Here is a 24,826-nt window from a genome sequence, read left to right as displayed (position 1 = left end):
GAATCTGGCGTGTTAGGGGCTTAAAATGAAGGACATGTTCAAATCTGATTTAAATTCAGGGAAAGCATCTTTGCCTATTACCATTACTATAGTGCTGGATTCTATTTACATTGATAAACAGTTAAAATACTTGACATGTTATTCAATTAAATCTCTGATTGCTAACTGACAGACCAAAGTGCATTGATTTTTCCAACCGCATTAAGCTAAGTACATGGCACAGTGTTTCATTAGCCTGTCTGCTTAACCCTTTCACATTAATTCAATTACCCGGTATAAAATTAATCTGTAAAATATTAAATAACTCTGAACTTTTAAATTAGAAGGCAATGCAAGGATATATTCATCTTGATAGTTTCTGACATATACTTATTACTGGGTGATTTGCAATCTGCTGTGAATCACATTGTTCTACAGATGGCAAAAGTCACTCAAGTTTTTTTTTTTCTCCGTACTCACTCGGTAAATTGATGGATTCATGGAGGTTAAGGCTGGAAAGGACAAAAGATTATCCTTTATAACCCCATCTAAATATCAGGTCATAAATTTTCCTTGTACTTCAGGGTGAAAACCAGTAACTTGAATCTGACAAAAGCGCCGTTTGTTGGTTTGGGGCTTTTTGCTGAAGTCTTCTTCCGAGACAGTCAAGCTTGATTTAAAGACATGAGAACTTAGCTCCTTCTGTGATCATTCATTTCAGTACTCGGTCGCTCTCACTGTTAGAAACTTGCATTATTTTTTATTTCAGTTTGACTAGATTTAACTTTAAACCATTGGTTCTTGGTACACTTTCCTTCACTAGATTAAAAAAGTCCCTCACTAGCCAATATTTTCTGTCTGTGAAAGCATTTGAACGCCATAATCAAGCTGCATTGCATCCTTCCGACTTGGTATCCTAAGAATTCTCTCTAAATTATTTGCTTTAAGGCATTTTCTACTGTCTTCAAACTTTTTTTTTTTTTTTTTTTTTTTACACCATTGGAGAACAAAAGTGCACAGACTGCACACAAACTTCATTTAAATTCTCAGCACTTTCATACTCACACCATTGTTTATATCCACTTTTTGCTCTAGAATTGTATAGAGACACCATGTAGAATTATGTGCAATACAATTACCTATAGTTAATCTTGACGTTTATAGCTTTCCAGCATATAGTCCTTGCTTCTGTCCTTCTTGTTCTCCAGTGTCTGAGCTTTTGTTTGACAGTATTAACATTCTTTTACTGTGTCTGGGTCAGTAAATGATGGATTGTTTCACATGCCTGTATGCTTTCATTAATAACTGCTACCTGCTAAGCCTGGTGTCATCTGCAAATCTTAACAGCGATGATTATGCATTTTCTTATAGTTCATTAATAAAAATGCTGAACGCTACTGAATCTAGTCCTACTCTTGATGGGGTCCAAAGAGAAACAACATAATGACTCCCTGTGTCTACCTTCTTTTTGAAAATTGAGTGCTGAGATCATCTAGATGATTTCTAATGTATTTAATCTGCACTTTATTGTGTTTTATGCTTGTTTCCCCTTGATCAGAAAGCCACATGACATTAGGTAACTTCACAGGAACCTAATAGCACAAAGTGTAATAATGACTGTACTTCAGTTTTCTGCAAGAAAAGCATTTTTTGTTTTAGATAAGGATAGGAAGCCAAACAAAAGACACACACAAAAAGCAACAACGACAACAACAACAAAAACTATACAAATGTTTGTTATTAAGGTATGTTTAAGGGGAAGCAGAAGAACTGAAAAGCAGTCATAGTAAATACCCTTTCAACTTTGTCTTAGATATTTATTTTGAATTTGTTGCTCTGCAGGGAATCGTTTGTATTAGTTAAGAATGTTTATTCTGAAAGATTCCTTTTTAAAAAAAGCATCAAAGGAAAATTCATAGTTGTTTCTTTTCCTGCAAAATGTGATCTATAGCTTGAGTTCTGTCACCACGTTTCCAGTATTTTCTTGTGTTCAACAAGACAATCTCATGGTGGTGTCTAATGTGTGTATTATGTGTGTCGCATTTCTTCCAGCTGGCTCTTTAAGAAAGATCCTTGCAATAAGCACATTAACTGCTAATGAAAAATACAGTTTTGAGACTTAGAAATTTGTGTAGGATGTTGCACTCACAGTTTTCTAGCGAGGTGTGCAGATTTTATGCAGTTTTTACATAAGCAGTTCTGTAAGCAGATTTCCAGGGATACAGCATTGACCTACTAACTCTCTCAGTACTAGCATTAACTACCTAAACATCTGCCCCCTAATCCATTGTTGGACACACGTGTGAGGATTCATCAGAGGCGTTCATCTAACTTCGGCTTAGTCTCCCAGCTTCTGCTGCTCACCGAGTGCTGAGCTGCAGAGGAGAGACAGGTGGTACGAAGAACCAAAAAGCAAGCTGTGCTAACATTATCTGCTGGAGCTAGAAATGTTACAGAGAAGCCCCATTTACTCTGCCCAGAGCTGTCACAGTACAGAAGTAAGCAGGAGCAGATTCTCAGGAGGATCTTTATAAGAGGCCAAGCTGCCTATGGGATTCCCACTTGAGTGCAGTGGTTTCTCACTCTCACAGCCCCCTTTAATCAAGGCTGTATCACAGCCTGGCCCCAAAGCTGCACAATAGAAACACAAAGGAGGAATAACAGGATAACAGCGCAGCAACCAAAGTCACAGTACATCCAATTAGCGTAGGAACTAAGTGTGAAAAGAAAAGGATTTTAAAACAACTTGTAACTAGAAGTACCACTCCTACACCAGCTGCAGGTGCCTGCAGTTAGAAGGCAGAAAAGAGAACTGAAATGTTTTGTAACAGAAACTGGAAAAAAAGAAAAACAACAACGAGAAGTAGCCAAAGAAAAGAGACATTCAGAGCAGTACATTGGTTTCTTTTAATTATGTGAATCAAGCAGCTGAATGCACTTCTACAGCTTTATCTGAGCAAAATCTAATTGCCCCAACTAGAATCTGACCTGTAGAAACCCCTCACATACAAACAGGTAGCATGCAGCCTTCTGCTCCCAAATTCTGACTATGCTAACAGAGTTAGGTTTTAGGATTCCAAAAGGTCCTTTTACTCCTGGAAACGTGCATTCTTTCAATCCAGTTTCCTCCTGCATGAGCAAAAACCCATCAGAGTTAAATGCCAAGCCAGAATATTTCAAGGGCACCTGGGACACAAATGCTAAGCTGACTATTGTGTTTCTAGGTGTTCAGTCCACTTTCTCAATAATTTCCAAGGCTTCTCCTCCACTGGATGTGTAAGGTAACTCAGCCCTCTTCTGCAGAGTGAAAAGCAGTCTCAAAATACTTGGCATGTGATGTATGATGGAAGCCTGAGCATGGCCAGGTCCTGGGAAGCAGCTGGAAACAATGACTTACCAAGAAGAGGTGAATGGGACAGAAGCAGAAATGGAACTATGCATGTGTGAGTCTGGTATTTCCCCTGCAGGTAATGATTCCCAGAGCTGTTTAGTTCTATTTAGCAACATTCTCGTGAACTACTTAAGACTTGTACTTTCAGATGAGAGTGATGAGAAACTTGGAAAGTGAAAGTCACAAAGTTGAGATGGTATTGAGCAAGTATCTCTAAGAGGATAGTCTTTTGAATAGCAACTCAGGGTCCTTCATCAACCTTAATGCAGAGCCAGTTGTCCATGGCTGATCCAAATCATAGGATTTAATTATTCACAATTTATTGATGCTTTGTACTGCAGGCATTTGAACAGGAATTTTTCTGTATGAAGCCAAGAAATCCTTGTTACCTTCTTTTTTCCCGAGTCCCTCAATTTGTTGCTGTTACTGTTTGTGAATATACAGGATAAGTCATCTGAAAACCTACCCAATAAAGGCATTCTGCACACAGTTTCTGTTCCTTCTCTTCTCTAGTATTAAATTTGAATCTGTGGACCTGGATGTTATCTCAATGCATGGAATCTTGTGTGTTTGCACTGCCATCCATTATGCCCTGCCGGAGCATTAACTTTCATTCCCAGTCTGGCAGTGTGTACTTGTGAGTGAGCAGGAGTCATTGCAGCTGAGCATTTTGTTCTGTGCAGAGCCCTCACACGGTGGAAATAATTGCATTCCAACTCTCAGTTCAGTAGCATTGTGCAGCAGGATATTACTGTATAACTGTCAGTGCTGCTTTGGTATAGAAGTTTCCTCCAGGCACCCACAAGACAGATGGCTGTATCTTCCCATAGCCATTCAACTCTGTATTGCAAAAAAGAAGTACAAACAAAAAATTCTAACTATTTATACTAAGCAATTTTACAGCTGTCTATCTGAAATTAAAGCATCCTCTCTTGTTTGCTTTGCTTTTTTATTGTGATACTTTTTTTTTTTTTTCCCAAGTATTACACTGTGAGTAAGTAAGCTTCCACTGAGCTTTTAATGCTCACCAAAAAAATAGGACACTAGGATCCAAGAACCATGCTTCAAACTGTAGGAGATCAAGCACGAGAGGATTCTGAAAAACAGCGTAAATTGAACACTTTCTATAGGCCAGTGTAAAAAGCAGTCTCTTGTAGCAAAGGACTTTTGTCCTTTGAAGTTGAGGATAACTTCCTGGCTCTGGTACTGGGCAGACCAAGCAGAGGTGAAGTGTTACTGGACCTGCTGCTCATCAGTGTGGAGGAGATTGTTAAAGTGGTTAAGATGGAGGCAGCCTGGGTTGCAGTGACCACGCTCTGATTGAGTTCATGATTGTGAAGAAGGGCCTGGCAAGGAGCAGAGTCAGGACCCTGAAGTTCAGGAGAGTGAAATTCCAGTTGTATAAGGAATTACTGGATGATCTCCCCGAGGGAGATTGTCCTTAGGGACATCAGAATGGAACAGAGCTGGCAGATCTTTAGGACACCTTTCTGACTGTGTAAGACCTCTTCCCTCCCCCAGCATAAGAAATCGGAGAGGAGGCAGGAAACTAGCATGGCTAAGCAAGGACTGCTGGTTAAATTGAGGAAAAAGAAGTAAAAGTACAGGCAACGGAAGCAAGGATGGGTGGCTTGGGAAGAATTCAAGGATGTCATACAAGAAATATGCGGAGCTGTTGGAGGACCACAATGATGATCAGAGGGGCTGGAGCACTTCTCCTTTGAAGAAAAGCTGAGGGAACTGGTCTTGTTTAGCTTGGAGAAGGGAAAACTCTGGGGAGATCTTATTGTGGCTTTCCAGTACCTGAGGAGAGCTTATAAGCAGAAAAGAGACTGACTTTTTACATTGTCTTATAGTGATAGGACAAGGGGGAATGTCTTTAAATTAGAAGAGGGGATATCTCAGAGCAGCTCTTAGAGAATGGTGCAGCACTGGCTCACATTGCCCAGGGAAGTTCTGGAGGTGTTGGATGGAGTCCTGGGAAGCCTGATTTAGTGGTGGGTGCATGTTATTAAAAACACAGATTCACCATACAGGTTTGAGCTGTTTTTTTATTTGTCTTGCAGTCAAATGATTTGGTTGCTTTCTTGACCCCTTACTGAACTGGCATTTTCATAGAAATGCTATTTCATTTCCTAATATTCTTAATTACCCTACATAGCTGTGTGTACAGCTTTGCTATGCCTTACGTAGAATCTTGTCTGCCATTTTGCCACAAGTTGTTCGTGATCAAGCTGTGCTTCTGCAGCTCTGCACAGTCAGCTTTCAGTTGTAGTCACTGTAATAAACATAGTGGAATCAGCAGTCTTTGTTCTCCCATTATTCATCACCTTTTTAAGGTCATTCAGAACTTTGCTGAGCAGCACACAACTTGGCATGAAATCCCATAGGATTGCATTGGTGATTTCCTTCCAGTGGGACTCTTGCATTCCTGCTTTGTTTTTGTGTCTTTTAATTGCTTATTCATACAAATGAGGATCTTCTTAGCCCACGTGAACTCCTTTTGCAAGTTGTTTTGTTTTGTTTTGTTTTCAATTTAAACAAATCCAGTTTAGTACACAGCTTAACCAGTTATTATAAAGGCGGTGGGCTTGTGAAATGTATTTTCCCTTTGCAGAAGTTTTATGAACTGTTGCACAAAGTATCTTCTCATGTGTCTGCTCCTTCTTTTTCTTGCAGTGGTTACTACTGATTTGCTGAACAAAGACAGCAGGTGTGGTGGTCTTATAGAACCAAGGAATCATGCGTTGGAAGGTACCCACAAAGATCATCATGTCCAACTCTGGTTCCATATAGGACCACAAAGGGAAAAACCCTTCTCCGGTCCCGTTGGCAGTGCTGCGCCTGTAGTTCCTCGGGTCACTTCTGGATCCCTTTGTTAAAATGATCCATTTTACCACCATGCAGGCCTCTGATACTGACACAATTCCCAGAGGTAACACACTGCAGCTAGCAGTTGTGTTATTTCATCCCTCAGTTAGTTTAGAGCTGTTAGATGAATACTGTCTGGTCCTAGTGATCCTTAGCATTGTGTCATGGGAGATACAATCTCTGAAGAGAGCAATCAGTCCTAAGTCCATTGTGTCACGTTTAAATGCAAGTGTTCACTACTGTTCCCCTCTTGGGTTTGGCTTTCCACCTCTAGGTAATTTAACTTCTGTTTTAATCATTTCTGTTTGGCCTACAGACAGACAGACAGCCACAACACTTAATCAGAATAGAGACTGCATAATGAAAAAATAAGCATTATAGAAATGCTACTCCTTTGATTAATGAATTTTTCATGCTTTACCTCCTGCATAGATTGTTTTACACTCTACTGATGCTGATGAAAGAATCTTCTAGTGTTCATCTAGAGAATTCACAACAGAATAAATGTACCTTTACTCTGGATTATGCCTAGAAATAGATTACTGATCCTGCTAAGTAGCCACAGCTGTGCTGGCACAATGCCATTCCAGAAATAATAGAAGTCTTATTAAGGGATTAGAGCATTTAAATAGGAATACAGATATCATGGATCACTGTATGTAATTGGCAATGTGAGGGTGATTACAAGGAAACAAAACAAGGGAATATGTCAGAAACTGCATGAGAACATAAATTTAATAAGTTTCCACTAAGTCCATGTAATTTAACCTATCACTTTGAAGCATTTTCTATCATTCTTGGAAGACTACAGTAATCTTTATCTTACTGAATTGCAGTTTTAACTTTTACAGGACAATTTTTTTCAGCCCCTTTTTATTTTACATAGGTTAATTCATTAGCCTGTTGCACTGGAAACATGCAGCATGGAAATATACTGCATCCAGGCTTTTATATCTACCAGAATGGATCAAAGTGTTTACATTTTCCAAATTAGAAACTATATGTGAGTGCTACAGATCTAGATATCCATTACTGCCAAATGTGAAGAACATCAGACCACTAAGGAAAACTTTAGACAAATAGTTTAGATACATGGGTCTATGTGTGCCCAACCTTTTGGCTTGCCTGGGCCACAATGAGTAAAGAAGAATTATCTTGGGCTGCATATGAATTATATAATGTAGTTAATGTCTGTAAGTAACAAAATGGTTTTTTTTAAACTATTTTTAAATTAAAACATTTGAAAAAGAGGGCAAGAAAATCATAAAACTAGTAGGATGGGCATGTATGATTTTGAACTTCTTGACGTTCTGATGCATTTCTTTACACAGTAATGGAAATTTTTTATAAAGTTCTGCATTTTAGAATAGCTCAAGATTCACTGTTACTGTGATAGCACATGCCTTTCACAAGGGTATTCTTCAGGTTTTAGCAGGTAGGTCAGGTACTTTGAAGTTTGAGTTTGAAGAAAAACAAAACAACAACAACAAAAACCCTTACAAACTTTTTTTTAGGGTTTATGACTCAATTTATAAAACCATATGGAATACAATAACCCACACATTTTGAGTATCTGAAATAGTATTTGAAAAGAACAGAGATGTACCAGTGTCACGGTTGACTGGAGTTGTATTCTTCTGTTATTCTTCTTGTAAATCAGTGCTTTAGAAGCAGAACTAAAATTATGGTCATGATTTGAATGTATCCATGTTATCTTAAAACAAAGCCTTTTCCATTCAGGAGTCCTAGTACCCCAAACATCCCTTCTGCAGATGTTTTTTTCGTATTGCAGTGCTGCTCTGAGATAAATTAGAAGTGCCCCTAGCTACAAAAAAGCAAGTTACAGATGGCAGGATATGGACTAAGTGCAGGGCTTATTGTATATTAGGATCTTTCTCATACGTAAAATATGATAGTTCTTCACAAGCCTCCATTTGCAGGCACCACAGCAGATCTCACGGCCTTCTAAACCTCAGCTAATACACCTAAGTACTTCTGGAATTACGTGCCAGAAGGCTATTTCTTAAGATTTCTCATTTGTGTGATTCACTTCAAAAACTTGACATATGTGTAATAGGATGTCAGCGTGGGATGTAGAGCAGGAGGGAAAAGAGCCCTGCTCAGTAGCTGCACATGCATCTGCCCATATGCACAGATTTACTGATGAGAAAAGTTCTCAGCAGCAATATAGAACTGGTAGGAATGAACTGTTCAGTTTCTTACAAATGGTTCAAATTCCAAAAGCTCTAGGCTGTGTGTATACATGTGTTGGATAAGTAACCACCCAGCATGTCAGTATAGCTGTTTGCTGCGTATCAAACTGCATAAGAGATCTGGAACTCTATGTGGTGGAGCCACTCATAATCTGAGATCCTCTACAGATGGAGCGAGGGAAGTCTGCGAGACCATGGAATCTGACAGTCAAGCTTTCTATCACATCAGCCACAGTGGGAACAAAGGACACAGTGTGAAGAGTTCTTAGCACAGATTGTAATAAATTTTCTCGTATTGTTTCTCACAGTGACAAACACCCACTGTTCAGCCTGGCACACGAGCCAATATGTGGTGGGTGTGTTGAGGTAGATGGAGTCTAGTGAACTTTGTGAAGGAGAGCAGAGTGAGGGATCGTGCCTTATTCCTTAACAAGCTCCCTCTTCTTTGCACCATCTTTTCTAAGTGGACATTTCAGGCTCTTCACAGGAAAGAGCCTAATGCCTTGTTTCTAGATGTGCCCTTGAGTAATGAATTGTCTTGTGAGTGCTGCTTAAGTTTTCCTATCCACATCAGCAGTGAGACAGGAGTTGAAGAATGGCATTCCAGCGTATGAATATACTCACCTTCTTCACAACTGTCAGCATGGCACTGAACGTGCTCCCATTGCACTACCTTCCTGAAGTGTTTGCATATGCTCTGAGTAGTGGGACTGTTGCAAGACTGTGCATTGCATCTCTTATTCGTGGATTAACTGGGACCTCCAGGACCTCCACTGGAAGTCTGTTCATTGCCTGCCAGATAAGAACCTTCCCAAAATAATTGATGTAGATAAATCTTTCCACCCATGTAGTTCCTAGTCCAATGAGAACAGCCCAGCATCTCTGGTATCTTAGAAGCAGCAAGCCATAAAGCTCTTTTTTAAAAAAGACGGCCGTTATTCCACCGTGGGTTTTAAGGCCTGGATTTAAAGCAGAAAACACAACAGGGAAATGCTTGTGCTGTAATATCACTTGCACAGCAGAGGTGGGCAAGCTTCTATCCTCTTTCCTCACCTTGCCCCTGTCTGCTAGTTCAGCTCTCTGTTGCTGTCCAATCCCTACTTTCTGGAAAGTTGTATGAATGATTACTGTAGAACCAAATATCAGAGTTGCCGTGCTGTGAGCATTGCAGCACCTTTTTTAAACATGCTAATTCCCATTAAGGACTTCAGAGCTGCAAGATCCCAGGTCTTCTCTCTGCCTTTTGCTTATCTTACTGATTTTCGGTTTTCTGGTTTGTTTGTTTGCTTTGCATTTTGGTTAAGTTCTTTGGATCTTCAGTTGTAAAATGAGTAAATATTTCTGTACTGCTGTACATGTAAATTACAGAAAAACAGTCAGTGAATTTATTTACTCAGTCATTGTACAGAATGGGACGTTCTGTAGGGCAGTGGCTGTCTAATGGGGCTCGGGTAATGGAAGCCCAAAAGATGCTGTAGTGTGCTTTGTGTCACATTGTGTATCTCTTCCTGCAGGCCCTTAAATTCAGTCCTTCTCATTAATTGACTTTTCTGTGTTAGTGGGCCAATCCATGAACCTCAGTGTTGCTCTGCCTCTTTGAAGACCTCCACTGAGTGAGGGAAATTGCAGCTGAGACACTGAGATCCACTAGCTGGGAGCTAAGGTAAAAATTACAGTGCAAGGACAGCAGTGCCCCTCCTCTGGACACACTCCAACAGATCCACATATCTCCCATGCTGAGGACTCCACATCTGAGCACAGCACTCCAGGTGGAGTTTCACCAGCACAGAGTAGAGGAACAGGATCATCTCCCTCAACTTGCTGGCCACGCTTCTTTAGGTGCAGCCCAGCAAACAGTTGGTGTTCTGGGCTGCAGGGGCACATTGCTGGCTCATGTCCAGCTTGCCATCTGCCAGTAGACTCAGGTTCTTTTCAGCAGGGCTGTGCTCCATCCTTACATCCCCAGCTTGTACTGATAGTGGGAGTGGCTACAATACAGGTGCAAGTCCTTGGGCTCTGTTGATCCTCACAAGGTTCACCTGGGCCCACTGCTCAAGCCTGTCTAGGTCCTTCTGGATAACATCCTGTCCCTCATGTCAACTGCACCACACAGAAAACAGAAAAAGTACATGCTGTGTCATCTGCAAACTCGCACTCAATCCCACTGTCAGTGTTATTGATGAAGATGTTAAAGCATAGTACTGCTTTAATACTAGTACTGACCCCTGAGGGACACCAATCGTCACTGATCTCTGCTTAGACATTGAGTCACCACTCTCTGGGTATGATTTTGCTACCAGTTCCTCATCTATCGAACAGTCCACTCATCAAATCCATATCTTTCCAATTTGGAGAGAAGGATGTGATGGGAGACTGTGTCAAAGGCCACTGAAGTCCAGATAGATGACATCAGTGGTTCTTCCCTTGTCCATTGATGGAGTTACACCATCATGAAAACCAGCAAGGTTGGTCCATGAATACCTCCCTCTCTTCCGTATGCACAGCTTCTAGGAAGATCTGCTCCATGATCTTCCCTGGCAGGGAGGTGAGGCTGAGGCTGAAAGTTTGATAGTTCCGTGGGGTCATCCCTTATATCTGTCTTAAAAATAGGTTCTATATTGCCTTTTGTTCAGTCATTAGGATCTTCACTTGATCACAGTAACTTTTCAAATATCATCAAGAGTGGCTTGGTGACTACATCAGCCAATTCCTTCAGGACTCTAGGATGCATCTCATTGTAATCCATAGACTTATGGATGTTCAGGTTCTTCAGGCAGTTGCAAACCTGATATTTGCTTACAGTGGTTAGGCACATTGCTCCCCCTACTCCCAACTTCCAAACCATCCTCTCCAGGGCTGTATGTAGAGCAGTCACTAGTGAAAGCTTAGGCAAAAAATATATGTTTAATGTATCACCCTTTTCCTTGCTCGCTGTTACTAGTCTGGCTGTTGCTCACTAGGGAGGGTGCACTCTCGACTTTCCTTTCCTGGTTGTCATATAGAAGCCTTTCTTTGCCCTCTTGCCAAGTTCAGTTCCAGTTGGGCCTTGACCTTCCTGACTCCACCTTTACACAGCCCTATACTCCTCCCAGGTTACCACTCCCTGTTTCCACTGCCTGTGTATTTTCTTCTTACTCTCCAGTTTGACCAGCGGGTCCCAGTTCAGCCATGCCAGTCTCTTGCCTGTCTTTCCTGACTTCGTACACGGTGGATGGAGAGCTCTTGTGCCCTGAGGAAAACTTTGTAGGAAGGCAGCTAAGTACAGTGTGCATGTAACCCTACCAGGACTATTTGAATTGAACACTGTGCTGTAGAAGTTCAGTGTAATATGAAGAAGAATGGGGATGAGTCATTTTGTTACTATCCCTTGTATTATTATGAATCTAAGAGTAATTTTTCTGAATGCTTTTACACTGCCATAAACCTGTCAGCTCTTTACTGCTAGGCACTGCAATGGAAGTAGCAGTGTTCCAAAGAATCCGCTTTTGTCATATGGTCCCCAGTGTCTGTGATTTAACACAGCTAATAATGAATCAGGTATCTACTACAGATTTATGCACCTGCTTTGTTATAGTACATGAGCTTTCCATGTTATACCATAAGGTCTTGGGGTACAGAAGAAAAGCCAAATTACGTGTTAAAACTATTTTATCTGCTTTCTTTCCTGTAAAGCTTCGGAAACACATGCTTCATCAAAAGCCGCCTTTTTTCTACACTAAATCTCCTCATGGCTGTATTGTTTGTTAGTGCTGTATTAGCCTTTGGCCTAAGCAGCATTCCACTTTCTCTGGTGTTTGTTCCCTTTACATTTATAGGAAGTAATCAAATGCCTCCCAGTCTTCCATTTGCAAGGTTGAACAAGATAATTTCTTCAGGTAATATGCTGTTCTTCTTCATACCAAGTTTACTTTGAACTCCCCTGTTACAATCAATGGAGAGCAATCCATGTGACTGCATTTACACTTTTGATATCTACATCTGAGCATGCTGCATCATCTCACTGTATTATCCATCATCACTTCTTTTTGTTCACAACATCAATATGTAAAATATGTATACTGCGGTGGCTGTTTAAAGCAGTTAGTTCAGCTAGTGCAGAGGCAGACATATGTGCTATACAGGTCTAAGACAGCAGAGAGAAATCCAGCCCAGAAACACATGCCAGAGGGCTTGTGCATTTGTGCTATGTCTGTGCTACTGCCAGTGACAGCAATGCTTACCTATCTTTACTTGGAAATACTTAAAAAAAAAAAAAAAGAGTTCCAGTTCCAGGATCACTTCTCCCATTTCCACAACGGCATCCTGGTAAGGTCTCTTAGAAGTCTTCTGAGATAATTCTTCTCCTTTTTATTTTTCCTTCTTATTATGCAATTTCTATCAGGTACGGTCTGCAGTAATTTCTAATGTACAATTTTCTTCCAGAGCAGTTGTTCTCCTTTACCCATAGCAGAAATTAACGTGATTTTCTGCTATTATGTGGGGGATTTTTGCCGGTAAATTTTTGTCTATTATTCTGTCCTTTGATGTCATCAAAGCAATGTGGATAGGCAGGCTGCAAATACAGAAGTAACCAGTTGGCAATGGAGCTGTGGGAGGTGAACGAGTCAATTCACAGAATGAAATAAAGGAGTAGTTTATGCTGTTTCACTGGTAACTCCATAAGCCTCAGCAACTCTCTTGCTACTGTCTATCCATAACCTTAGATGACTTTTAGGGCTGAACTGTTTACAGTTGGTGATCTATGCCTCAGTTTATCCACATGGTATTCCATTCCTCTTCTATTTACAGCATTTTCTACTTCCACCAGCAACATATTCCAATACAGCTCCCTCATTTTGTGCTCCACAAAGATAGTACTGTGTAATGCAACATTATGACTAACATTGTTCCTGTTTCTTGCCTGGCTCATCGTCTTAAAATTCATTAACTACCTTCAGATCCCTCCTTAACACCGTGCTTTGCTGCAACGCCCACAAAAATTTGGAAACAGTCTGACTGTGAGTGAGCTGAGAACATTGCCTTGCATGCCAAGCACTATATTCTCTTTGTTTCCCAGTGCTCCTCCATCTGTTGGCACCCACCTGCTTCTAAATGGATTGTGAGCACTTTGGGGCAGGACCCCGGCCTTCTTTGATGAGCTCGTGGGGTTGGGGTCTAATCCTTTTACCATTGAAGAGCTGGTGTTTTTAGTTACATTTGTGTCAGGCAAAATTCCTTTGAACTTAGCTTTAATTTTTAAATAACTCATAGAATGATTTGTGAGGAAGTACTCTCAGATCTAATATCTGTTTCAGATATCTGTTGCTTGGGTCCCCTGTCACTTCTCTTCCCAATGGCCAATGAGTAGATTTCACTTTTCCCTATTTTTATTTTTTCTCTTCTTCCCCTTCCTCTCTGGTTTGCATTTTTACTCTCCATATTAGACTTGGGGTTTGCTGGCAGCTGCAGACTCAGCTGATGGATCTTTATGCATGTGAACTCAACTCAGCATCCTTTGCAGAGCACTGTATGCCGCTGCAGCTCTGTGGGTGAAAGATGCTGCTCTTGCCAGCTGCTGTTCCAATGCTCTGTCTCTTGCACACTACCAGCTTGCATTGCTCTTCTCTCCCTCTGCTTCAGGAAGGAGAAAGATGTGGTGAGGCACTGGCACAGGCTAGATGGGGCTCTGGGCAACCTGGTCCTGTGGAAGAAGTCCCTACCTACGCTACGCTAGGGGGGCTGGAACTAGTTGGCCTTTGAGGTTCCTTCCAATCTCCAAGTATGTCCAAATAAGTTGTTCACCTTAGTTGACTCCTACTGCATTTGGGAAAGCAGCACATGCTCATCCTGAAGGCATGGGTTTACATCAAGAAACATTTAATTTCATCATTGATTCCTCCTCTTAATGGAGTAGAACACAAGGTTGTAAATACAGATGAGTTGGGTCAAAGAATTCCTCACCTTTAATTCTGGAATGGGGAGGGAAGGGAGGATGTCAGCATGTAATTTGCATTTGTGCCTGCTTGTTGCCTATTAGAAAACTGTCTGTCAAGCAACACGTAGGTGCCAGTAGATGAATGAGTTGAGCAGTCTGCTCTGCTAGCAGGATCCTCGTGTATTTGCCAAGAGAGCAAATCTCTCTTGTAACGAGAGCCATGCACTGATTGGGGTTCTCTTGCTCCCTCAGCCCAACCCAGAATTGACTGTGGAGGGGATCTGTAGCTCTGCAGAACTTCTGGCTGATGTGGCAGTCATGGTTCCTTTCTGGGATGTGAACTTCCAAAGGAACTGAAGCAGACTTCTGTTTGTTCAAAGAACTGAAATAACGTAGAAGCCAGGTATGTGGTTCTTTCAGAGACCTTGGGAAAGTCATACAGATTTTGGTAACACCTTCAGTTACAGAAAACATTTTTCTCTTTAACTATGTTGAGCACAGCCAAGAAATAACTTTTAAAAGATCTGTGGCATTCAAGGCATCCTGTTTCCCTTTTATTTTTAGCAGAAGGATGCTGGATGGGAGGTTCTCCCTGTCTGAACACCGTGCCCCAGGAAGCCCTCCTCCCCACTGCCATTCTCTGAACTAGAAAAGTCACACAAGTACAAACATGATTAGTAATGCCTTTTGAACTCTACTGAAATTGTGATACTGCTTTGAATGTGAGCAAGATGGGAAATTTAAAGGAAAAAACCTGCATTCCTCATTTCCATACAAATGCAGGCTTTAGGAACCTGCTCTGAGCAGCAATCCTGGGTGCTTTTCTTGTACACAAAGAACAACATTTGGCAGACTGTGAGAAACAGAAACAAGAAGAAATGGCTTTGCCTTTTTCCAGTGTAGATTTTAAGCTCGAACTTGTGTGTACAGACACAGTGACTTACATTCACTAATGCACTGTGTTTCAGTGGTGTCTCCTGTTATGATAATGTGAACCCAAATTATGAAGAAGTCTTTCAGCGAGCTCCCCATTTTATTGCATTAATGAGAAACAATCAACATATTTCCTACAGCTGAGACACGCAACAGTTAAGATTTAGCATGGGACCACTGTTCAAGTGTGTATTTTAAAAGGACCAGATTAGCAATTTCCCGATCTGCTTAATATTTAGATTTATGCTATAGAACCAGTGCAACTTACCTTAGCTTTTCAGCAGATAATACATAACTTCACTGATGCTAACAGAGTTCATATGATATAAATGTGGTGTGGCAAGAGAAAGGTGAAATCTACCCACAAGCCAGAGCCTCAGAATAAAGTAGCATCACTCCTTTCTATTACGTTAATTAAACACCAGCTGAAAAGTAAACGAGTTACAGTAATTCTTGATAACTGATATCACTGCAGAATGCCTAATGTAGAATATTTCTCCAAGCAGAAAACTTTCATTTTTCTGCTGGTTTATGGCAGGAATGTTACAGAACTTTGGAATGCCATAGTAAAGAGCCTGGAGGGGTGTAAATCAGCACTGTTCTGTCAAGCGCTTCTGATGTACGCTGATGTGGTCTCGCAGAGCACACTGGTGCTGTGCTGGTTGACATCTCCTGAAGATTTATCCTACATGCTTAGAAGTGTGACTAACTGGAGCTGAATTGTGCCTTGCTATCCTTATTCAAGGTTGCATCTATTGATGGTGAAAAGGAAGAGTTTTGTCATTGCAGTCTATCCATGGAAACTTTTTAAAGAAAGACAAATGGATTTTATAGATCAGATTTTACCACCCCAGGAGCTGAACTGAGTCCAAGCTCACTGCAAAGGAATCACAGTTAAGAGAAAGTAGTACTAACAGTAAAAATAAATATTAGATTAGGTGTTTTCTAGAGGTAAGGCTTCAGCAGTTGAAAAGGGAGGCAAGAACATGCATCATACCAGGTAAAGGAGATCGCTCCCAGAAAAGAAAGATTATTTTTAAATGTGCTTCCAAATAACCTTGTTATATTATTAACACATCCTTTCAACTTGGGTCATGGCTGAATAAAGCTTCCTACACAGGTTGTCCTACAGATATAAACGTATACTCTAAGTCACATAAAAGCAATCCAATCCTATTTGCATTGTTAGTCTGTGATACAAAATGCTGTAACGACCTCTTTTTTTAAGTCCAGTGCTATCTATAAAACGGGCTTAGGCCTTGTTGTTCTTAGAGAGGTCAGCTGTTGCTTTGGTTTCTTAATGAGCTTCAGACATTCCCAGAGAGCTTTCTAATATTGCAGACATACCTAGCCCCAGGCAAGACACATGCAGCCTCTGCCAACACCTAAGCTTTGCAGACGGATCACATGTGACAGGTTATGCAACTCAGCTGGGCTTTATATATGAGTACGATGTTAGCATTTAAGGAACCTACAGGGAAAAGAGCACCAGGTAAGGAGAAAATGTTTGTGCATGTTGCTTCTTGGAGTACTCTGGCACTCCTAACAAAGCATATTAAATTTAATCATTGTTTCCTTTGAAGGTCAGTGTAGAAAGTCCTTGGGAGTTAATAATGTTTTCTGTGTTCTAAAATTACAGAGATTGAAGTTCAACAAAGACTTAGAAATAATGGTTATCCCCCTGCGGAGAATGACACCTGGGTATATAAGGTTGCTGCAGGTATGAAAATTCCAACTCTTTTTCTGCTCTTAATTAGTTTGTTGAAATACTTTTCTTGCTCAGATGGATTTTTGTTTCAAATTTTTGCCTGACCAACCCAAGGGAGCCCTGGCTTCTATTTGGTTAACATTCATAAAAACTCAAAGAGGTCTTAATTAAGCTTCTGCTGGAAAGTAAATGAATTACGATAATTCTTGATAATTGGTATCATGTTGGAATACCAAGTGCAGGGTACTTAAAAGAAACTTGTGTTTCTGCAGTGCTTCTCTATCACTTTTGATTGTGTTTGGGGCAGCAGGAAAACATTAATAGGAATGAGAATGGTGGGGTTCTGAACACCTTGTAATAAGTTCTCGTTAAAACAGTTCAACCAACTTCTATGATTATGACTGCAGAATCACAGAATGGTTCGGCTTGGAATTTAAACCATCAAGTTCCAACCCCTCCCTACCATGGGCAGGGACACCTCCCACAAGATCAGATTGTCCAAAGCCCCATCCAACCTGGCCCTGAACACCTCCAGTAATAGAGTATCCACAGCTTCTCTGGGCAGCCTGTGCCAGTGCCTCACCAACTCAGAGTGAAGAATTTCTTCCTTATGTATAAGGACATAAGGATGATAAAGAAGCTGCCAACAGTATTGATCTGCCCAGGGTGGCGTTGGCTCAGTGTACCTGGAAATGTTCAAGGAATATTATGCCTTTACTAAAGTAGCCACACTGTTAACTATACTTGAGCACTGAGCTCTGATTATTTAAGCTCACACAGAATCTGGAAGTGAATCTTAGGTTCCTTGAAATGGGAGCTTTGTGAATCATTTCAGAGGTGCCACACTTTCCATCCGCTGATTGCAAAGGAAAGCTTAAAGAATGAAGGTTTTGTGTAAGAAATGCCACAACTAGAAAGATGCACAGTATGTTTTAATTCACATTGTCAATATATGTAAGAAACTGTTTTGCTTTATAGAGAATCCATGCAATTATGTTTCATCTTGGTGTATCATATACTTCCATTACTCTGAGAATTGATAAATAATGAACTTTTTGTCTTTACTTTGATTGGCATTTCCTGCTGCTTTCTTACACTTAAAGAGTTTGTGTTAACGCTTGTCTGTTTGGTCCAGTGCTACCTATGGAGCTAATGAAAGATGTTACTGATCCCTTTTAGCTTTACTTTCGTGGATTTATAACTACTATTCTGGAGAGCATCATTGAAATTAGGAGTTTTTCTGTTGAAATCAGCAGAATCAGCATAATAACTTGCTCTGTTTTCCCTATAGACTCAAGCTGCAGGAAAGATAGTTATCAACTCATCGGACGTACTGCTGCAACGGGCAGCCTTGCTCCTGGGCACACTTGGGATCAGCCTCTCCAGCTACAGTACACACCAGCTGGCTCAACAGAAGAGACTTTCTGTGACCCTTTAAGCTGTGCTGAGATGTGACCTGAGAAGTAAATGCTTGTGTCAGTAATGCTGATGAGTAGCTTTTCTGTCTCCATTGCTGGTGTGGAGGTAATGAGACACGTTACAGCCTTGATTTCTACATGCAGAGTTAGAAAAGATGAAAGAATACAGACTTCTCCAGGGAAGAAAAAAGTATCATGACTAATGAAAGTCAGATTTCCAGGAACTTGTAAATACAGTGGATCTCGGTGGTCTCATGAGGTCCCTTCCAACCCCTGCAGTTCTGTGATTCCTTGATTTTGATTGTTTTCCAGTGTATACATAAAGAGACATCCAAATGTATATAATACAGTTTAAATCAGAGTAGATGTAAGCAGATGGATGAGAGTGCCGTGCTTGTTTGGCATCACCTTGCTCCTGCTTTAGCAAATTGACTCCTATACGAAGACTGGCTTTGAAAAGGAAAGTCAGAAACAATACATTCCTCATGATAAGAGTCAAACCAGATAAAGAGAATCTTTCATAGGCTGTTTGTATGTTTATGTCTAACTAGAAATACACGTCTGTGTGAGTTACAGGAATTGTGCACTCTAACCGTTAACATTGAATCTTAAACTTTTCAATGCCTTTTGTATAGAAATGTGTGTGCGTTGTAGCACATGCTGATTTCTTTGTGCAGCAGCAGAGATGCTGAAGGCTCTGCCATCTCTACATTGCTGGAAAGGAACCATGACAGCAGTCCAGATGACTTTGTAATCCTGTACAGAAACCTTCTACTCTAGAAAGGATCAGTAAAAATTTTGGGCTGAGTCTTGTTGTAGAGCTAAACATCTGATTGTATTCCTCTGCAGAAACCCCTCATCGAAAAATATGCATGCTGATTGAAATAGAGATTAACCTTCCTTTCTTTTCCCCTGTTTTCTTGTTCTTCTTACTCAATATAATAGCTTATTCAGGAATGTTCTGACTGCTGGTTAGCATTTGTCCAGCCGTTTCCAACGCTCTGTGTGAACATGGCTTTGTAGACTCTTCCATGCATATGTTACTGTTTGAAATCCTTTGTTCTCACTTAATAAATGCAAATATATTTTTTCAGTGTTTAAATTTGTTTCTTCTGTCAACAGTGTTTGTATTCAACCACTAAGGGGCATCCTTCACAGCTGAATGTTCTGAAGTCCTCAGATTGTTCAGTGCAACATGACAAACCACACCTGGAATCAGGTTGAAGTTCTTATCTGTCCTTTTCAGAGCTGTTCTGGCTCCTATATCCTATTGTCACCCCCTCCAAGAGATGTGTCTTTCTCCTACCACTGTGGTTAAATTGAAGAAGATTAGAAATGGATGTTTTTCTACAGTTTACTAAGACACAGACTTTCTCCATCTTCTATAGCCTTCTGTTTATATTCAACATTAAAAGTCACGTAATGGAATATTCCATCCTCTGCCTCTCCCTACAAGAAATTATTTTAGAAAAGACTGTTTTGACAAAAATAAGTGATGTATCTGGAAAGTGTTTGATCACGGTTAGTGAAGATACTAATGGGACACCTTCCTCCCATGTGAGATCTGTATGGCTTTCTAATCAGAGCACATGATCTTTGTGAGCTGTTTTTATCAACCCTTTTCCTGCTCCCATTCAAGGTGAATACAAAATCAGTAGCTGTTATCAGTTCTGTTACTATGCTAATATGAACTATTCTGTTAGGTAAAAGCTAAGTATAATAGCATGATGCAATTTTTAAATATAATCACAGTATAATTTTCGGAAGATATACAAGAACAAAATAAAAGAATTGATAACTTGACCAGGGCTGCATTCTCATTTTACTGCATCATGAAAATGGAGCTGATGAGAACCATGTACTTTTACCATGAGAACTGCTTTGAATAGTTTTGGAGATCTTATTTGAGACTGATTAAAATGACAGACAGAAGAACAACCCTGGCAATAGATGAATTGGACCATGGAGGAGTCAGAAAGATGGGGACTTGGGAGCCTCAGGGCACGCAGGAAGGTGTAATGGGAATTAGTTACAAAATGAATACATTTATGCTTGATGATGGAGATTTAGATCTAGACTAAAAAACATCTTTGGGTGAAAAGTTTGGTCTCCATCCAGCAGTGCTTTCCTCTTGAGATGTTTTCCTTGGCAGAACTGGCACAGTCCTGTGGATTCCTGGTCCTACAGGAGGTTCAAGATATGAATGTCAGAGCTGCGCATCCGCTTCAGGAAGGGATCAAAACTCAGAATTTTGATAAACAAAAGCTGCTTTCCTTCTAATTGCATATTCACTAAGAACTCCCCCTTTCCCAGTGTACCACCTTTAGTTTTTGGACCCTACCTTTGTTTGCCACTCTTACAGGCACCTGATGTCAGCTGTGGAATCCCATACGAGGCACAGCTCCTAAAAGCTGGGCAGGACACCACTTTGCCAAACGGAGGTATTTAATCTCTTCCTTTATCTACCCCAAAAAGCATTTACATTTTAAACATGTTAGTACTTTTGTTTATACGGATTTTACTTCAAAAACTGCTGGCAAGTCCTCAGCAATTGAAAGCTGATGAAGCCTGGTGAGCTTGGGGAGGATAATGCTGCTTACTCAGTTTTGTGAAGCTTCTAAGAAACACCAGCAGTGAATTTCCTTTGGCACGTAAGTTGTTATGTTTGTGAAATTATGCTTCAGGAAATACTTCTTACTTTTCCTAGCTTGTAAAAATATTGTAACAGAAGTACTGTTTAAGCAAGTAAATTTTAGACCTTCTTCAGAAATACAGTTTAAAAGTAATTTCATAAAATGCATTTTTCTAGTTTTACCTCAAAAATTGGACAAATATCTGTTAATATCTCCTGATGCCAAAAATTTAAACTAAACAAATCCATTTCTCTCAGCAGTAGCCTCTCTACTTTGAATTATGTCTTGATACATCAAGCTAATTACTTCATCCTTTGAGTCCTAGGGGATTTTGTAACTGCTGGGTTTGTACGTCCACCTCCTGAAGTCAGGTGAAGTGAAAGTATCAAGCTATCAGAAAGTCAAACGTGTTTGGTATTCTGTTCAAATAGATGTAGCATAGACTGGAAAGGTTTTTAGAGAAATGGCGTTGCTGATATAGATGAGGGAGCATTCAAGCTTGAACTTTTGTGCTAATAAAGCCCATTACAGTCACTTGCAATGGCATGTTTTATGAAAAACTTTCACACACGTATACTCAGTTGTCCAAAGCAGAATTTCTGTCTTTTTCACAGCAGCCCAGCACAACTACTCAAGGTAACACTCCACTAAGAAGCAGAGTATAAAATGCATGCAGCGCCTCTGATGTCTTTTCACAGATCTTCTGGAAATTGTGTTTCTGCTTCAAAGTTCCCACTCTAAAGCATTTTTATCTATAAAGCTAATCTCTAGCTTTGTGGAGCTGCAGACTGTGAGTTTCCAGATATGCCACAGACCAAGAAATTGAGTACCTACCAACCAGCCGTCGCTTGGTCACTTATTACACTGCGATTATGTGATTGTGACTCTGAGCCTTTAATGCGCATATCAAAGAAAGGATGAAACCAAACCCAGAGTTCTTCTACCCCTGAATTATGTACACACATCTGTTTATACAGTAGCTGTGCCACAGTCTGAAGCAGCCCATCTCTGGTATGGGCTGTTTCCTATCCTACAGCCGCCCTGAAGTTTTCTGTGGGGCAGAATGGGCTCCTAGATAAAGAGCCTCAGCCCCAGCCCTCGCTGAAGCTGCTGGTGGCTCACTGCTGTTCTGGCAGGGATGTGGCACAGACCGGGGGGAGGCACCTTACTGACAAACCCTTCATTTTGTACCCTGTGAGGATGTTAGTGCCAGACAGATGGATTTTTGGCACAACTGTGATGGTAATCCTTTTAAATGGCATCCTTTTAAGTATGTTCTGTGCCCACATCACCTTTTCAATTACTAATTATACTTCCCACCGATGATAAAGCAACCAAACAAGAAGGTTACTAATGCTTATCTTTGCCTTTTCCTCTTAGTTATGAGTAGCCAATGACAACATAAAATAAATCTTGTCTTTCATATGACTTTCTTGTTACTGTTCTACAAAGATAGCAATTTAATAAGGTAGCTTAGGTAGTTTAATCAAACGATAGATTAATATGATTCCTGGAGCTGTGTTCACTTCAGGTTTTAACTGAGCATGTAATCATGAGCTATGGTGTGGCACTGACTTTTAATCAGAGTTCCTCTGTCTTTGCAGCAAGTGTTTGTACATACAAATATCGTCCAAAAAGACCTAGAAATAGCTGCTTCTCCACCTCCATAGCAACATTTCTGTGAATGACCACTTAAGTGCTCCACACCTTCTCCAAATCTTGTAGGAACTTCATATAACCCTCAGCACCCCACTGATAAAATGTAAGTGAAAAGTTTGCAGCAGGGTGGTTAAAGGATGGCAGACTGAGTGGGGGTTTGAATTAACTCCCAGTACTTGCTTCCATACGTTTCCACTCAGAAATTGTGGGTGGGATTTATCTCCATTTACAAGTGGAATCCAATTAGCTCTCTATGCATACAGTGAAGACAGGTCTGGGAGCGACCTCCAGCCTGTGGCCTGGCAGCTGCTTGGAGGGACTTCGGGAGGAGATGAAGGTGTGTGGATGGTTTCTTTATGCATGCAGGAACTTCCTGCAAGGGGGCTGTTTTCTTTTTCTGTAATTTTCCTGGCTGGGGAAAAGGGGTGTCTCTCGTTGCTGTGATTTAAACCAGAGTAGGGAAGAAATACCAATGGAAAGTGACCCTGCTGCTGATAAATATCTTGAATCTTTGAAAAACATAGCGAATAACAAACTGGTTTGTCCTTCGCTGTGTGTTCTTCAGTAATGAATTAGTGGGACTTGAAACTCTCAGCCCAAAAGGGATGATGGCACACGAAGTCGAAGTGCATAAAAGCTTGAACAGAATCATCACTGCCTGGGAATAACTCAAGCAATGTGTGGCTCTCCTGTCATAACTGAGCCATATTTCTTTTTAAAAAGCAAGCTTCGTCCCAAGGAAAAAAAAAAATATGTGTAGGACTGTGCTCTGCGCTCAGCAGCACCGTGATAGGTCCTATCTGTAGATGGAGAAAGAAAGGGTATAGGGACAGCACAGAAGCCTTGGTTTACCCTCAAGCTACAGGAGGAGGTGAGTGATGAGGTGCAGGGAGGGATGCCATGAGCCCTGCACCTCATCACTGAGTGCAATGCAGTCTCCTTCTGAGTCTTGGTGTTTGTCACACAGCTCTGCCGATGTTTCTTTCATCGGTAACTCAGGGTCCCTCTCTCATCCACTTGCTGGGTTATAACCATTCATTAGCCCTGGCGTTCACCTAAGGGGTTATTTGTAAGGTTTCATCCCCTGCTGGAATTAGACTGTGAATTTGATAATGTTTGTGGAGGAACTGTAAAAACACCGGCAGTGTTGGCCGTGAAAAGATACCTGCAGTGGTTTTTTTTTCCTCTCTGTAGTCTTTTTTTTTTTTCAATAAAAAAAACAGTTCTACTCTTTGCATTCATGTCCCTGCATCTCTTCTGTCTTTTCTTTGCCAAGCAGAAAGGCACCACAGCCTCAGATGACCTCATCCTGCAGAACAGTACGCAATGGAAGGATGGGCGTAACTTCATAAGAGCAAGGGGAGTAAAACATCCTCCACCCAGAGGAGAGGAGGTGAAAATCTGATCCCCCAGGCTATGCAGTGAGCCCAGAATCCATCAGAGCCTAGAGCAGATTCAGTGAGCCAGTGCTCTGCAGCCATTTAGCAAAGCTGGGACTCATTTAAACTCTATGTACCTTCAGCTGTGTTTTAACTCTGCAACTATCTCAGTACAAGTTTGCATCAAAAGGGCAAGGGAAATGAATGTAAACCAACCAGCTTATACTGGGTCATAAACAAGTTGCTGGGGTTTTGTGTGTGTGTGTTTTTTTTTTCTCTTGAATCATACAGGCTGACTTATGCTTTATAACTGCTCTCCCACACTAAAGCAAAATTATTTCTTCACTGCGTAGCACATTAAAAATCCCAGAGTATTCTTGAGGATATTGACACTGAAGTAGGATTCCTAAGCATTTCCGTCGGTTTTCTACATAGCCAGCACCAAAAATCAGCACTCTGCAGAGCAGCTCACTCCCTTTGGGTGCCCAGAAGAGGAGGCTCTCCCTCCCCTCTTTACTGACTGCAGACATGGAGATTTCACTTGGACTGGGCACCTCGCTTTTAGAAAGCCCATGGGAGCTGAGATGAATTGTCTCTATCTCTACAGAAACAGCTGCCAGTAAGAGCCATTTCATATTGAAGACACAGAGATATGGAGATGGTCAGTTAGCAGATTTGGAGGCATGGTTGCCAGGACCTGCATAAGGCTTTCAAAGAGAGAGCAGCTC

General features: G+C 40.9%; 1 protein-coding gene across 6 annotated transcripts in view; it reads left to right on the top strand.

The window, feature by feature from the left end:
- ERICH1 (glutamate rich 1) overlaps positions 1 to 19,529 on the top strand; it is a 97,221-nt gene extending 77,692 nt beyond the window's left edge. For 3 of the 6 annotated variants that reach the window (XR_006168215.1, XR_006168211.1, XR_006168210.1), the window contains one exon: positions 3,204 to 3,921. Coding sequence is in view for 1 of the 6 variants with exons in the window: in XM_042815025.1 (XP_042670959.1) it covers positions 16,941 to 17,021; positions 18,301 to 18,464 (245 nt within the window). In the remaining 5 variants the exon portion in view is untranslated. Of the gene's footprint in view, positions 1 to 3,203; positions 3,922 to 16,940; positions 17,022 to 18,300 lie in introns of those variants that run through there. The other 3 variants (XM_042815025.1, XR_006168212.1, XR_006168213.1) reach the window with 3 other exon arrangements.
- Positions 19,530 to 24,826: the final 5,297 nt, after the last annotated feature.

Source organism: Centrocercus urophasianus, unplaced genomic scaffold (genome assembly GCF_019232065.1).
Source record: "Centrocercus urophasianus isolate 14NV4802_14NV808 unplaced genomic scaffold, USGS_Curo_1.0 seq_10, whole genome shotgun sequence".
Lineage (NCBI taxonomy): Eukaryota > Metazoa > Chordata > Aves > Galliformes > Phasianidae > Centrocercus > Centrocercus urophasianus.
The sequence above is the reverse complement of the archived record's forward strand: the minus strand, read 5'-3'. Positions and strand labels throughout refer to the sequence as shown.